Here is a 15,664-nt window from a genome sequence, read left to right as displayed (position 1 = left end):
GAAAGGTTATAAACAGCTTCACATATCTTTCCTTTGAGCAAGTCAAGTAAGTTCACAGCAACTTTACATAACCATCCCAAGGCCAGGTACAAAAACTGGACTCCTTGCCAGTTTATTACCTAGTACAAACCCTGGCATTTCTGTGGATACCACATCAAGAGCTATTTCAGAGCACAATGTCTTGCTAACCACCCACTTATACAGGATGAACCTTCAGATGGATTGCACACTGTTGGAGTGAAGGCCATCTCCAAACACTCCTCTAGATTTCACATCTAAATACACACAGACTGAAAAAACTGGCCACAGCAGAAGATCACACAACCCCAAAATGAAGAATTCGTCCACAGAGGTAGAGCTCAGTCATCATAGTGGGGTAAGCACAGATCAGATCATAAACAAAACTGGACCTCAGCTGTTCAGGGGTGAGAGACCGCCAAAGTCTACTGAATACTCCAGCATCACCTTCAAATGTCCTAGAGCTTGGCCAATGGCTCTTCTTCCCCCACTGTGCCTTACTGAATAACCTGTATAGCCAATGAAGAAACCTAAAGGGAAGATGAGCCCCTGTGACAGGAAATCTTGCTTCAAGGCACTTCACCATTCTCACTGTAAAAAAATCTCTTTCTTTTATCTAGCCTAAATCTACCCTCTTCTGGTTTAAAAGCTACATGATACCTATGTACCAACTGGTTATTTAGACATTGTGTAAGCATTTAGAAAAATGTTAACACATAAAATGTGTTTCAACTATGTCAGGTTGCTGAGAGCCCCATCTAACCTGGGATGGGACATGTTGTATGAGGACTGATTGTTTCACAAACAAGAGGTCTCCAGTAAATCCAATTCTCCTTCCCTCTCCATTACTATACTTTCTGATCTTAACAGTCCTTAAGCTTCCCACTTAACCACAACAGTCTTGACCACACCCCACCCCAAAATAGCTCAAACTGTAATGAAGCAAGATGTAAACCCAGAATTATTATATTGCCCTTTGCCCCTGCCAATGTCACTCAGCTTTCCTTTGCTTCCTTCCCTGGTATTTGTTCATTGTTCTTCAGGTCAGTACTCTGTGGAACAGGAACCATCCCACAAAGAGATTTGCAGAGCAGGCCCTGGGAACTGGCTACTGCTGCAAAAATCACTGCTAAAATAAATTTTTTTAAAAGGATTAAAACTAACATCAGCCCCTCTAAAAGCTTCCCCTCAGCAAAAGTCTCTGTACTTGTTGCCTGGGGTAGCAGAAGAAAAACAAGCAATTTATTGATGTAAATTGGAAAACCTGAGACTTGCTCTAGGGCAACCGGACACCCACTGCCCATTACAGCAGCAGCCCAGATCTGAATTTTTTAAGGGGAGAAAAGGCCTTTTCTTTAGTTTTTCCAGCTTTGGAAATTTCTTTAAGCTGAAAGACTCTGTGACCTGGAACCACAGATCACCTCTTGATTTCCTCTACTTGTAACCACCAGCTAACCTTCACTATTTCCTCAGGTTTTTGTGTTTGTTGAATGCAAACCGACACAAAATGAACATTATTGATTTTCTAGCTAAACAGAAGCTCTTGATAAATGATTAAATTTACAACTTTTGGCAAGGGTGAAGGAGAAAGTGCAGGCAAGCACAATGAATCTACAAAGGAAAGCTCCTGAAATGAGAAGGAGAGCTTGTCTTGCTGTCAACATCCAATGGATAGTGTTGAAGAGTACAGCCCTCTAATCTGAAAAAGCAGGAATTTCAGTGTATTTCCAGCAAGGAGGATTGAAAATGACTGCACACCAACAGCAACAGAGAGATTCCACTGTGGGCCATGCCAAATAACTGACCAGAATACAGGGTTTCACCAGCCTCTGCTACCCAACAGAATGTGCCTGCTGTTCTATATGATTTGCCATGAAATTCTGTTGACTTATGGGGTCTTAAAATTTAAGGTTTTTGAGTCCATTAACCAAGCAGGAAAGAAAAACCAGAACATTTTTGTATCTGGAATTTTGAAAAAGTCTCCAAACACAGTTAACATCAACCTTTCTTAATTCAGTATTTTCAGCATTCACTGGACACTTTTTTATAAACATTTGAACAACAACATTAACCAGCTGAGGCACGTAGTCTTTCTGCCTCAGGCTTCTACAGACGAGGGCAGGTCAGTAACACTGAGCAATAACTAGCAACTTGATACGCTTCATGGAATAAAGCTGCTCAGATAACTTCCAGTTCTTGCATGCTAAGAAAATTCTTGTCAATCAGTGACAATCTCTGTCAATGCTTCTGCAAGGAGAAATTATTTTGCTGTTACACAGAGTTTGTCATCAGTGCTGGTAACATCTAATGAAAATCTGTACAGATCCTTCCTCTGCCAAATGGCATTCTTGTAAACAAGATGCCATACTTCTCAGAGAAGTAATTTATGCATGGAAAACATACCATAAAGCTCAACAGACAGGACTTATTCCAGGTGTGCCAGAGAGTGAGAACAACTGAACTTAAATTATAAGGTAGCTTTGAGAAAAGCTGCTCACAATGGAATTGATTAAAATGTCAAGGAGAGAATATGAGGACAAATTAAATCCTCATCATGAATCATGCCTAGCTCTGCAGCAAACACCACTGGAAAGGAAATGGGCCTTTATGCTGGTTTTCCTTGCTCTTCCGTGATGTTAGTTGTACTTTCCTAAACTTTTCAGAAACAAGAAACACACCTATAGTCCACAACACAGAGACTTGAATTCCTTGTTAATGGTCTGATATTTTTTCGTTCCTTCAGTGAAAGCATGCAGAGAAAGATCATCAGCTGACTCAAGTCTAATTGTTGGAAGCCAACAGAACAGCACTGATTTATACTCCAAATGACTCAAACCCTTAAAGCGTAACTGTCCTACTGCCCAGCTGACAAAATTAGGAAACAAAAGCCTACTGCAAGTCTTTTGGATTCCAATCCTTTTATGGAAACTGTATTAAATGTGATGCTTGTTTTTCTGAACTGTAACACTGAAAGGAAGTTTTATCTCATATTGTACATTTATTTCCCATAGTTTTTTAATTCCTATGTTCAACAATGAGATCAGACAATTTAACAGTATTTAAGAACATTTTAAAAACTCTACTTTATCTGGTGATGTCTGTTAGCACACATTAAGATAAAACTATTTTTTAGTTGTTGTGGTGTATTAAACCACAAAAATAGACAAAGTAAGCTTAAAATTAGGGATGAAAAGAAGAAAATTATTACCTGTCAGTACAGAGAACTAGGCACATATGCAGTTCACTGACCATAATTTTATTCAAGGCTAAGAAAGCTTTTTCTCCTCATCACAGAGGCAGCCTTCAACTTTTCTGCTCTAAGCTAGTACAAGGGCTAGGATTCATTTAAACTAACAGAAGTTCAGAAAGGTTTCAGAAAACCTCTTAAAGCCCCACTCTCCTTCACCACAGAGTAGCTCTGGAGCGGCTCAGGCAGAAGAGCCTGAAAAATAGGCAGTCTGTAAGTCAAATGCAAATTCTGTCCTCAGCTCAAAGAAAATTTAGTTCTTATCCTGGAAGATGTTCTTATTTAGTGAAGAGAAGTCTGACAAGTAGAAAAAAGCACAGCAGGAGTAAGCACAAACAGAGCCTCATATGAAGGGCTGCAGGGTACTGTGTGAAATAAAGGAGAGGCTCTAGAGGAATCACCTGTGTATAAACTAAGCGCTTCTTCTCTCACCTGACTAGTCATTGATGGTATAGTGCAGTTTCATCGTAAGCAGCTGAGAAAGAAATGTAATTATTCTGTTAATATCACCAAGCACTGTGCACTGAACCCTAAAATATGGATTCCCAGAGTGTATATCCACTCAACCAAGACAGAAGGTGTTTAAGTACATGCTGGATCTTAAAATTAGTAAAATGTGAATTACTTGGTGAATTACTGGGATCATATTGTTGCTAATCTCAGAAGCCACAGGCAGAGAATGCTCATAGAAGTTGCCCATCTGAAAATCATGAAGGAGACACAGATCAGGTCATCAGAGTGGGACGCTGTAAAACTGCCATGTCCCCTTTGGATCCCTCACAGTGCTAACACTTTCTCACCTGAGCCCTATACTGCAGAATCTTCCAGAAGCTAATTTAAATGCAATTGTTAAGTCTGGAGGGAGGTATTTAAGTACTCTGCAGTGGCAGGGTCACACAAGTGGCAGGCAAGGCAAACTGCAGGGTGATGGGAACCTTCTATCTGAGTATGCTTTCCATGACCTCCATCAAAAAGAATTCTGCACCTCCAGCAGTTTTGCAGAAAGAAGAGAAAATATTCCACAAAAGAGATTCTTTTCTACCATTAATATCTCCTACTTTTTAAGGGCTGCACATGTGTTTTAGGACAGAAATCCCTGTCAGTAGTCTTTCAAACACAGAGGCATCACTAGGGCTTTCTGTTGCTGAGGGCTGGGAGAAAAGTGTGTTATAGTGCCCCAGGCTATTTGTGTCTGATGTGCTTTCAAAAGAAAATAGAAAAAAAACAAAAAAGAAAAAAAAAAGAGCGAAGAAAAAGGAAAAAAAGGCAAGTCAAATTAGATAAGAGAAGCTTGTCACAGCAGTATAACAGCAAAGAGAAAGTACTGCTTCTGCCCATGATGGCAGCCCCAGATTTTGCCTTACCCCTGCCCTGCTAGCCTTCACTGAATGATGAAAATCTGGTGGTGACAGAATAAATGGCTATGCCCCAGAGAACAGTAGAAGCAGCTCTTCATCCTTGCAGCTCATCCAGCCTCACCACCAGTTCCCTGCTCAAGGACTGCAGACAAGGCCATTTTATTTTAATAATTGCATTGTTCATAACGGTCCTTCTGGAAGAGCAACTCATTTCCAGTTTAAATTCGTTCACCCTCCTTACTACCATGCAACTAATTAGACACCAAGAAATCCAGCTATGAGCATTTTGAGTTATCTCAGACAAGAGAGTATATGCTTCAATTTGCTTCTCCATTTGAAATAGAAATGATGGTAACAAGAAACTATGAAAAAACTTTAAGTGGCTTATAGCAATATTCTGCAGGTTGGAAGAATTGGCTGATCACAGTTATTGCCTCCTTCATGATACAAGTACTGAATCACTCTTCTACTCTGCCTTTGAAATCCAAAACTAGCAAGTATGAAGCTCAAACAGCTCCTCCCTAGTTCTCTCTGAGGCCCTTGATCTCACTGATTCCATTCCAAATGGGTCATGTTAATGATGCTCATATGTAATGATTTTAGCACCTGCTCCCAAAGACTCCTTTTTAAAAGCAATTCAACCAAGACAAAGAAATTTCACCTTCCTAAGTTTATTTTCTTTTTCTTCTTTACAAATCACAAAGGCAAGCAGAAATTATTATTCCAAATCCGTGCTCAGAGAAAGCAGTCTTTAGCAAATTACACCTCATGCTAATTTCATGGTTGTAGGTATGATACTGTACTTCATCCCAAGAGTTTTATTTAAAATCATCATCATCAAGGCCAGAGACAAGGGCCTTCCCTCTCAGAGCAAGAAACACCTATAGCAAGAGGCAGGTTTGCATAACTTCCCTGGACATTGCCACCCAAGAATCCTACTCCAGATATGTGAGGGAACTGCTGAATAGTGAAAACAACTATTGTTCTATGCACCACTGGGAAAAAAGTAAGGCTGCATAACTGAGCTACAGGCTGCAAGTTCTCCCTAACAGCAAGATGAAAAGAAGTTCTGGATCATCTGTAAATAATGAAGTTACAGCCCAAAATTTACACTGCCCCAACTGAGTGCCATCCCCCAGAGCAGCTAGGCATGCATGACTGACATTTAATCAGTTTCTCTGGTTTCTTAGAACTGGGGAAGAGTTAATGTTCCATTATTAAAAGCATCACTACATTCACAAAACACATTCATCCAGCATGTCCACACAGCTGAACAATTATACAAAAGACTGCCTTTGAAGAAAAACTATCTGGACTTGCTTCCAGCTCCCCAGCATCACAGAGGAATCCTGCCAGCCAATGCTGGTGGTTAAGCCTTCTGCGGGGGCTAAAATGGGATAGTTGATTAAAAATCAAGCTCAAATGAACCACATCTATATAGAGACACACTTTGGCTAATAGATGATAGGGCAAAAGTGGCTACAGGTCATGACCTAAGGACATGAAGCCTAACTGGTCCCTAATTCCCACATACACAGACAGCTCTCCTTAGAGGATTGCAAAACACTAATCAGCAAACTGATACACTGGACAGAAAACTCCTTTTGGATCATGGATTTTGAACTGTGGTTGTTTTCTAGAGTGTGGTCGTTGTCTTGCAACCCTACCATAAATAGAGATGCTCTCTTTCTTTACCAACTTGTTTCTCCATCCTTTTTCCATGTAGGCAGGCTACATGCAGACAAATTTACCTGGATGGATGACTCACTAGGTCAGGGGGATGAGTTACACAGGCAATGGCAACAGTTTCTGGAATGAGTCAGAAAGGATAAAATGCTTTACCGTATGGTCTGTAAGAGGAGGAAGCACAATCAGCTTCTCCATGGTGTTCATTACCACCCTCCAGAGCTCTTTCAGCACCCGTTTCAACACTGTCTTTTCACACACAGTTGCAAACAGTGTCAAGCTGCAGGGAGAAAGCAAGAACTGATTAAGTTCAAAGAGCAATGAAAAGTTCAATATGCAATGAAAAAGGATCTCCATATGGAAGATTCAGTGCCCTATCCAAAGCAGCTCCTCATAACAATTGCTTTAAGGTAAAAATCTTCCCTTTTCTAAAGCACAGACTGTGTGCTCATCCTTGGAGTTCTAGCACTAAAAACACTAAAACCACAAAATGGATGTTTGACACTTCTGATCTCAATAATTTCTGTTTATTGACCTGGGGATTACTGAAGGTGTCACTTGGTGATAGGTGGTTTGCAATAATACATATGATCCAAATAAGAGCAGGTACCATTGAGATCAAGATACAGGATCCCTTTAAGAAGATGTATTTAGTTTTACAGAGCATACAGAAGAAATTATAAATATAGAATAATAGGCTTTAAGCTTCAAGAGGTTACTATAATGATTTTTGATGAATACTTAAATTAAGACTTCTGTGCAGAAAATCCTGCACAGTTTCTGAAAGCTGCTGAAGTTAGCTAAATCTTTCACCTCTAAAACCACCCCAAAATATTTCTTGGGCAACTCCATATTTTGTCATGACTGCATACACCAATCACCTGCCATGTGTTTATCTGCTCTAACACAAGGAGCTTTATTTCCCTAGGTTTGCCTCCTTTATTACTGTACAGGCTATAAAAAAGGCCAAGAAGTGCTAGAATCTTTCTTCCTTGAAACATTTGTTGAACTTCAGCATTTACTGATCACACTGTGAACAGGAACTCTGTGGCCAGTACCACTAAGACAGCTGACTCTTCTCCATTGTGTAACATCTTCTCCCAGTTTCCCTTCTTTCCACAGCTGGTTAGCCAGTAAATGAACAAAACCAAACAGGGACAGGACTGATACGGGTGGGATGCAGGAGGCATTAAAGAAATACTCTCCTTATGTAAAGGAGGGAAGAAAATAATCCAAGCATGGATTATAGCCATCAAAATTATTTGCTCCACAGCTAGATGGTAAGCTTGCAGCATACCATGTTCCCAATGGTACAAAGGAATATAGCTTTTCAGGATTCATGAAGGCATGCATGGAAAATTATCAAATCAGAAGGCTCCCAAATGGAATGGCTGCTGCAGAGAGTGACTTAGAACACAGTGACACAGAAGAAAGATGGGATAATCAACACTAAGAACAACCAAACCCCCTATACTTTAAACTTGTAAAGCTTCACATCTTTTGCAGCATTTATTTTGAAAATTGCTGGTCATCCCTTACTAAATGAAGAACTGATGTGTATCAGTATTAATTTTAACTTGTACAAAAATGAAAAACTGTTTCTCTTTGCAGTTCAAGACTTGACTTGAGCATTTACCTGTCCTTGCCTGGATGAATCATGCTGCATGGTATTAATGCAACAGTTAATTAAAGCACTGTATCAACCATGTTCACATCCCATCATTCAGAAGCTTATTTGCTAGTCAGAACAGCAGCAGGTATGAATAGAACAGATGTTTAACACAACTGTGATATGAGTAAAATATGTATCAAGTACATAAGCACTGTTTGCAATATGCTTGCTAGCTGGCTGCAGTAAAATCTCTATAGGAAAAAAAACACAGCTAGAAAATTTACATTTCAATCTTTTTCACTACTTGATCAGCAGTGTGTTTTGCTGATTGCTATAACTGCCAGAGTAGAAAGAACTGGAGTGTGCTTTGGGTCATAACTGGATTGAATGAAGGCTGAAGAGCCCATCCATGGCTTTTGAGAAGCAGATATGGGAAGAAAAGCTATTAATTCTTCTTGAAAATCTGGAGACTGGAAATCTCAGTAACAATCCAAGAATATAGAGCTATTTTCCCATCTGCCTCATTCTTGTTCCAATCCAATGAACTGTATGTGTAGCATATATTTGAACACTCCTTACTTTCCATCCAGGAAGTCCATCAGTGGCCTCAGGACATTATCTGCATCTTGTGCAACTGTATTTCTGGCATTAGCAGCAGAATTTGCTGTCCCTTTCACTTGACAGAGGATATCAGACATTTGCTTGACACACTCATCAATCCGAGTCTGAAAGCTGCACAGATAGGAGAGAGGCAAAACCAATACTATTAGTGGCAGAAATACAAGGTGAAAAATTTCAAGTTCACTCAGTTTCACACTTTTCTTTCACAAGACTTTCTGCTCTTTTCCTTACTGTATTTGTTACCAAGGGGCATGCTCTCCAGTTCCTTATGCCCACCACCCACATATAGCTGACCACCTCTGAACACAAGACACAAGCATGTTTGAGAGGAGTTTGTTCATTCATCTTGCAGCAAGAAGTTATCCTTTCCTGACTTCAAGAAACACTGTTATCCTTAGCTTGAAGCACCCTGCTGTACCCTTTGCTTTCTCCACCACAGAGACTGGAATATCACATGGTGAAATGCCACAAGGCATGCCCCACTCTGAGCACCCAGGAATCCATCAGCAGAAATCCAGTTATGATCCATCATAGTTTAAGTCTTTAAAATAACAGAGAGAGCCTGAAGGCAGGCACCAGCTTAAACCAGTCCACTGCCATACAGTCCATGCCAAGTGTCAAACTGAGATGTGGGGCTCAGATGTGCAAAGTGCAGTCTCCCTGTAACAAAGTGACACACAAGGCATTAAAGCACAATTACTTTTCCACCTCTTCCTGCTAAGAGGAGATTCAAAATTAAATAATGCAGTGATTAAAAATTATGAACAGATCAGCAGAGCTGACAACTAATCAATTCAACAAATAAAGGAAAATGCTTTGACATTTAAAAGAACAGTTACTAACAACAGGCACTACAAGTGACATTTTACTATCCATTAATGGCACAGAGGTTTGAAACCAGGAAGAGAAGCTAGAGTAAAGATTTAAGAGGAGGTATGAAACTTTGGAAGCTAGCTTTACATCTGCATAAATGACCTGAACTTCTGTGTGCGAGCCACCAGGACACCTGTGGGTTGGGTGTGAGTATCCCATGGCTCTCACCTTCCTTCTCCACCTGGTCACCTTTCCTGCTCTGCCACCTCTAGCCTCATGGTCCTTCTTGCTCAATTCTAGCTTGCCTCTCACTGGAAAAATTCCACAGCTGTCTCCCACCTGCCCTATTTCTTGCAGAATGGGTCCTGCAGCACTCAGTTGTGGCTGCAATGTCAGCATAACCAGAGACCTAAGCCACATAAAATTAAAGAGCATAAAATATTACCTGTGCCATTAACAGTTCCTGTTCTGTCACAGGCCAATCCCACCCCATACTTCTCCCATTGCTTCATCAATTGCAGGACCTTGCTTCAAGATGCTTTAAAACCAGGTCAAGAATGGAAAATAACAATGACCTCATGGATAAAATGTAATATAAGTAAAAATGGTTGCCAGTATTATAAAAAATAATAGATCAGTTACTGTGGTAACAGGTTCACCTGAAAGCGAAGACTGTGTAGATGTACAGCTTAACAGGAGCCCTTGGCAGCAGCAAGCTAAAAAACAACTTCACCTATGCTGTCAGAAGGGGCCTGCTGCTCCCCAGTTCCTCCAGGAATTCCTTCCTTCACTCCTGCAACCTCCAAGGACAAAACAGCAGCTAGCCTTGCATGAAGGATAAACCCTTCTAAGACTTATCTCCTCTCAAAGTAGAAAATGCTTCTGTGTCCAGACAAAATCCTCTCTCAGCACAAGGGTAGTGAGGTCCTCTGGACGTGTGCTGCTTTCTCATCAAATACAGTTAATCTCACACAGATGAAGAAGAGTTAAGATCAGCAGTGTCAGATGTGCACAGAGGTGAAAGAGCAACTGTTTACAGACTCTGCACAGAATATTGTGGATATCTGCCTTATCTCCTAAGTTTATATCCTTTAGGAGATCATGCTTATATAGTGAACTGCAGCTCTACTTTTCACTTCCTAGGACTGTTAAAGAATAAATTAAGCACCTGAGATACCTGACTGGCTAGATCGCTGGCTGACTCATCTCTCTAAAACACTCTCCAGTATGTATGCTGATACTGGATAATCTCTTTAAATCACATTATCATATGTCAAGATTGTCCCCTAATTGTTTTGTAGCAATGGCACCATGGAGACAATATTCTCCAAGATAAGACTGAAAAACATCACCTCCCTAATCATTATTTCTTGGTCACTCACTGCCTTATTATGAACTTTACTGATTCGATTCAGTTATAGTTTGAGTCTTTCCATTTCTTGAGTAGCATCCATTACTGGCCATGGGAACTGCTCACTTATCTCCCTGCTTAGCTTTTGTGTGGTGAAATTCAAACAGTCTTTGACAAATCCCACTATGATTTTTTAGTCATAAGAATTGCAAACCTGTCGACCCTGGGAGGCTAAATTGGTACAATTTTCTCTGCCTTGCCCATGTTCAAGCTACATTACAGTTCATGCCTGTATTTATCCTGTTATGGAGCACAAGAAATGAATGGGGTTTGTAATGGGAAGTGGTTGTTTTCAAAGGCTAGTCAAGAGTTCTGTATTTTTAGATTTCACTAAGTGACATGCTCTATAGTTCTATAGACTACAAAAGTCTTATAAAGTTGAGCACATTTTTATACTCGGGTAAATGGTAACATATGGTAACATACTTGCAATGAAACCTAATTGCCATTGATTACTTTGGCAATACTTTAAAGAGCTACCTGAAACACTAGATAATATTTGCAGAAGCTTTAGAACAGGGCAATCTCAGATTCTAAACCCGTTTCCTTCTTATTCCAGTATTCATTTAACAATCAGAAATCAGTCAGCTGTTTCATACATTTAGAGCAGAATGTTTAAGCAAGAATGTTGCTTCATAAATGCTAAGCTGGAAACTGCTTTTTGAGCAGTAAAGGAGCAGGAAATTCTGTTATTGACAAGAACTACTTACTGGAAAAAAAAAATAAATCACTTTGTGTAATTCAAATACATTTCACAGTTGAGACATTTCCAAGCTATATTTCCAAGCAGAGACATACAAAAGAGAAAGACTTCAAAAATGTTTCTCATGTCTATAGGTGGTCTCTGTATATTAAAGGCCATAAATTTAGGACAAAAAGAAAAATATAATGCAGTTCACAGAAGTTTCTTTTCTTTTGTAACCTGATTAAATGAGATTAGACAAAGGAAAGGAATGTTTCAAGGACAAGGACTTTGTAGTACTGACCTGTTACCGAACACTGCACTGAGCTCATCCAAAACATTGTTCAGCTTCACCTGGAGCTCTTTGAGATGGTCACTTGCTTCTGCATCCAACTGTGGATGAAAAAAAAGCATTTAAGTTTGAACCCTGAGGCAGTCTGCTGTCCTTTGCAGTGCTTCACTGTTGAGGCTACACTTAATAAGCAGGTGAACTATCCCCACTGGACTCTGCCAGGTAGGATGCTCCCCTCCACTGCCTGCTGCTGCTGCTACAGAAGCTGTGAAACAGTCAGCAGATATTTGCCTAAAAAGCAGCAAGTAATTTCCCCAGGCTCCTATAATCCTTCAGTATTCTTCCTGATGTTTGTGAAGTTGAGGAAGAAAGGCAATGTGAACTCCCTGTGGCCAAGAGTGTATCTACATTGAGAATCCATCAAGTTTTGTGCTTTACCCTGGGCTCACAGGTCATGTCACCCTTCTGAGTCTAGAAGGACACAGGGCTTTTCAGGCTGGTTGTTACAACTCAGGCATTTCTCCATGTATGATCTTGAAAGAAGCTATTTCACCTTCCTTTCTGCCGTCAAGTATTTTAACTGAAGACTGACTTAGTCACTGTTCTCAGAAGGTTGGACCCCAGCTGTTTTGAAAACCTGGCCATAATATCATGGCAGGAGCTGTTGTGCTTCTGTTGATCATTTTTGTGGATCATTTTTTGAAGGTAAAATCTCAGTGACTGGTATTGAGCAAACACAGCTTTACTCTCATGTGGGATCAGACAGCTTTTTGTATACAAGTGTTCAGAGGAAAACAGAAATCGAGTTCTCCAAGCACTACATGAATGCTGTTGATACCTTGGCAGGCTCTGTAAGGTAGTGTGTCCTCCATTCTTATCAGTGCAAGGCTACCTGCTTTTAAATTGAACACGATTTACAGAGTTTTGCAGTCCTGCTACCATCACCCCTCCAGCCTCAAACGAGCCACTTCTGAGCAACACACCCATGTGTACACATAGCAACACAGGATGAATGCTTTGGGATCATCTGTTCATAAAGAGTAACTTGTAGAACAGATTTCCTGTGTATGCAGGCAAACAAGATGTTTGCAAAACAAAAAGCTTCCTCTATGGCAGAGCATCTCTTCAGGAAGGTAATGAGCCAGGTACCAGTACAGTGGTTAAAAATCAGTTTAGACTTTTATGGTATATCCATCTATACAGGATTTGAAGGAGTTCCCATCTCTAAAATCAGTGCTGAAGCCCTCTTCATATTGCTTCAGCATCTGTCAGAGAAAGCCAAGCCTTAGGGGATTTGGAATCTGATCTGCTCATTTTCTTGTTATAAGCTGACATGCAAAATTGACTCTATTATGCATTTGAACCTGTGCTAATGAAACTTCTGGATCAGAATTTTACAAGTAATTAAAGTAAGAACCGACAATCAAGCAAATGATGATTACTTAGGTTTTGTAACTTTGGGCATTGGTGCCTCTGATTATTTTTCCCTTATTAAAGTAAATTTCCTATCATCTTTGTAACACTCTTGCTCTGTGACGGCAGAAGGAAGCTAATGTCATGACAATCAGCCTTCATTCTAGCCAAGCCTGTAGGTAACAAAATAAAAACAGCATTTGGTGGTGGTGGTTTCTCTTCCCCCTACATTAATCCTTCCCTCCTACTGCATAAAGGCATAGTGAGTCACAAGCTGCCTGATTTGCTCTACTATTAATGGCACGGAATTGCCCTCTGATTTCAGCCATTTCTGACAGATTTGAGGTAGGACCAGTTCATGAATCATCAAAACATTTCAATTAACTGCTTTTCCAGCTGGAAAAAAAAAAAGCCAGAAGAATTTGTCACAAGACAATTATTCTTCACTATTTACTTCTACTTCTTTATAAGCTATTAGATACACAGCCTAGAGGATGTTTGAAGTCAGGATCAACAGCTTGTTGTCCTGGTTCATGAACTGCGCAATCGATCATTTATTTTACTGTGAGGTAGCCTGGAGAGCTCCCTGGCTACCTCTAACCTTTCCCGCACTGTTGTATTTCACTGCAAACTGATGTTCCTCACAGCAGATGCACTGCCGTCCTAGTACTGCAAAAAGAGACAGCCGGCACAATGCTTTGCCAAGGGGACAAGCTCCTTTATCTGTGGTAAAGAACTCTCACTCATCCAGAACATCAGCTCACACACAGCTCTCTGGGTACAATTGACAAGACAGCTACCCAGATCTAACTTCGTGGTGCCCAGCCTCATCCTCAGAAAGCCAAACCCCGGTAGTAAACATTCTGGTTCAGCATCCACAAAGTCCCCTGTCATGCTAGAAAAGCTGTTGTTTTCTGAGCAGCTGCTACTAGAGAACAAGGACTCCACATAACACATTACTGATGGTTAATGCTTGGGCCTGCTTTGACTCAAAAGCAAAGTCTGGGGAATTATCTGAGTGTGATGTAAGTTCATTAGGAAGGTGCTGGTAGGTCTGTACTGCTGTTTCCCATGCATAAATCACACTTCAGTTACAGAGTACTGCAGCATGTGGTATTAACTGCAAACTTGGCCAATGTAGTGAAGGCACTGATAAGAGCACTCAAATGAACCCACAACAGTGCTGCTGTTGCTGCTCAGTCAATGAATTTTAAGCATATCAGCTATCACTGATAGCAGGAAATGCTACTTGGACTGCATGATAAATCTGGCTAGTATAGCAGAAAACAGGATTAGGCAGCTGGGTCACTGCCACATGTCACATCCACACCATTTCTCTCAGAAGGTTTATGATCTCCTTTCTGTCGGTATATGAGAGATAACTCAGAGGAAGAATGAAAAGTTCTCTGCACAAAACATGTGACAGTAGCCACATTGATGTGGCTTCTGATCTCTGAGCAAATGTTTCAATTCCAGTGGAAATAACAGCTGACATAGCTACAGTTCCACGTCTGAGGCTAAATGTGTGATGCTGACGTGCAAAGAGGGAAAAGCTAATCCCATATTTAAATTTCAGGGAAGAAACCAAGTCTCTGTTAATTCTCTGAAGATATTTGGGACTTGGCTTTTGAGAGAATCTGGGCCTCAAAGTCTCTTCTAACTCTAGGGTTGGAACCTCAATTCCTCTGCTAATCTGAATGGTGGCATTTATACCAAAGTGCTATCAACTTGAATTTAGGATGATCTTCTCCTCCCTTCCTCATGCATGAAACAGAACCCCTGAGCCTAAGAATTTGCAGTGATGGGCTTCCAAGTTTTCCAGGAGACGTAATTAGTTCTTCTTTGGCTTCCACACACTGGGGAAGTGTGAGTGGCCAGAACTGAAAGGCTTCTTTGTAGGTGGTGTAGGTGGAGAGACGTGACTCTTGCCTTCTAGAAAGCTAAAGATGTTAATCAATTCCCATCTATAAAAGGCAGACACTCTGCGAAATCATCAGGTCTGATCTGGCATATCAGCAGCTGAAGAATTATGCCCTGCTAACATATTTTAGCTTTAGCAAGTTATAGAGTTCATCTGACTCCAGTCTGAAGCTGCTGATTTTTGGTCTGCTGCCTCCACCAGCCCCTGGGACCTCAGCAGATCCAACCCCCATTTAAGGACATGCACTGAATTTTCAGGAATCTCCCCATTTTCCTATAGGATCCAAGAGTAAGAAACATAGGGCACTGAATCCAAACAATAGCTGCCAACTTCTCAAATGCTAGGGCAGCCTTAGCTATGACATATGGGATGCTAAAGAGAAGTAAACACTATCACAAATTCTTTGAGCATATATGTAAGTCTTGGCTGTTTCTAAGCTGTCCTGCAATTTGTTATTCAGATGGCTAACTTAGGATTTAAATGTGGGCTAACCCTGGCAAAGCATTAAGAAGAGTTTCCTGAAGCTTTAATTGTGCAGATTAGCTTGAAACCAAAGGCATGAAAATTGTACAATGACAATATGCTGCTGC

General features: G+C 40.6%; 1 protein-coding gene across 14 annotated transcripts in view; it reads right to left on the bottom strand.

The window, feature by feature from the left end:
- Nucleotides 1-15,664, bottom strand: part of UNC13B (unc-13 homolog B) — a 206,414-nt gene that overhangs the window by 15,657 nt on the left and 175,093 nt on the right. For all 14 annotated transcript variants that reach the window (XM_085566067.1, XM_077790533.2, XM_021554690.3 and 11 more), the window contains 3 exons: nucleotides 11,753-11,841; nucleotides 8,501-8,653; nucleotides 6,466-6,589 (listed from right to left, as the gene is read on the bottom strand). In XM_085566067.1, the coding sequence (XP_085422193.1) occupies nucleotides 6,466-6,589; nucleotides 8,501-8,653; nucleotides 11,753-11,841 (366 nt within the window). The remainder of the gene's footprint in view (nucleotides 1-6,465; nucleotides 6,590-8,500; nucleotides 8,654-11,752; nucleotides 11,842-15,664) is intronic.

This window comes from Lonchura striata, chromosome Z, assembly GCF_050655825.1.
Source record: "Lonchura striata isolate lonStrDom1 chromosome Z, ASM5065582v1, whole genome shotgun sequence".
Classification (NCBI taxonomy): domain Eukaryota; kingdom Metazoa; phylum Chordata; class Aves; order Passeriformes; family Estrildidae; genus Lonchura; species Lonchura striata.
The sequence above is the reverse complement of the archived record's forward strand: the minus strand, read 5'-3'. Positions and strand labels throughout refer to the sequence as shown.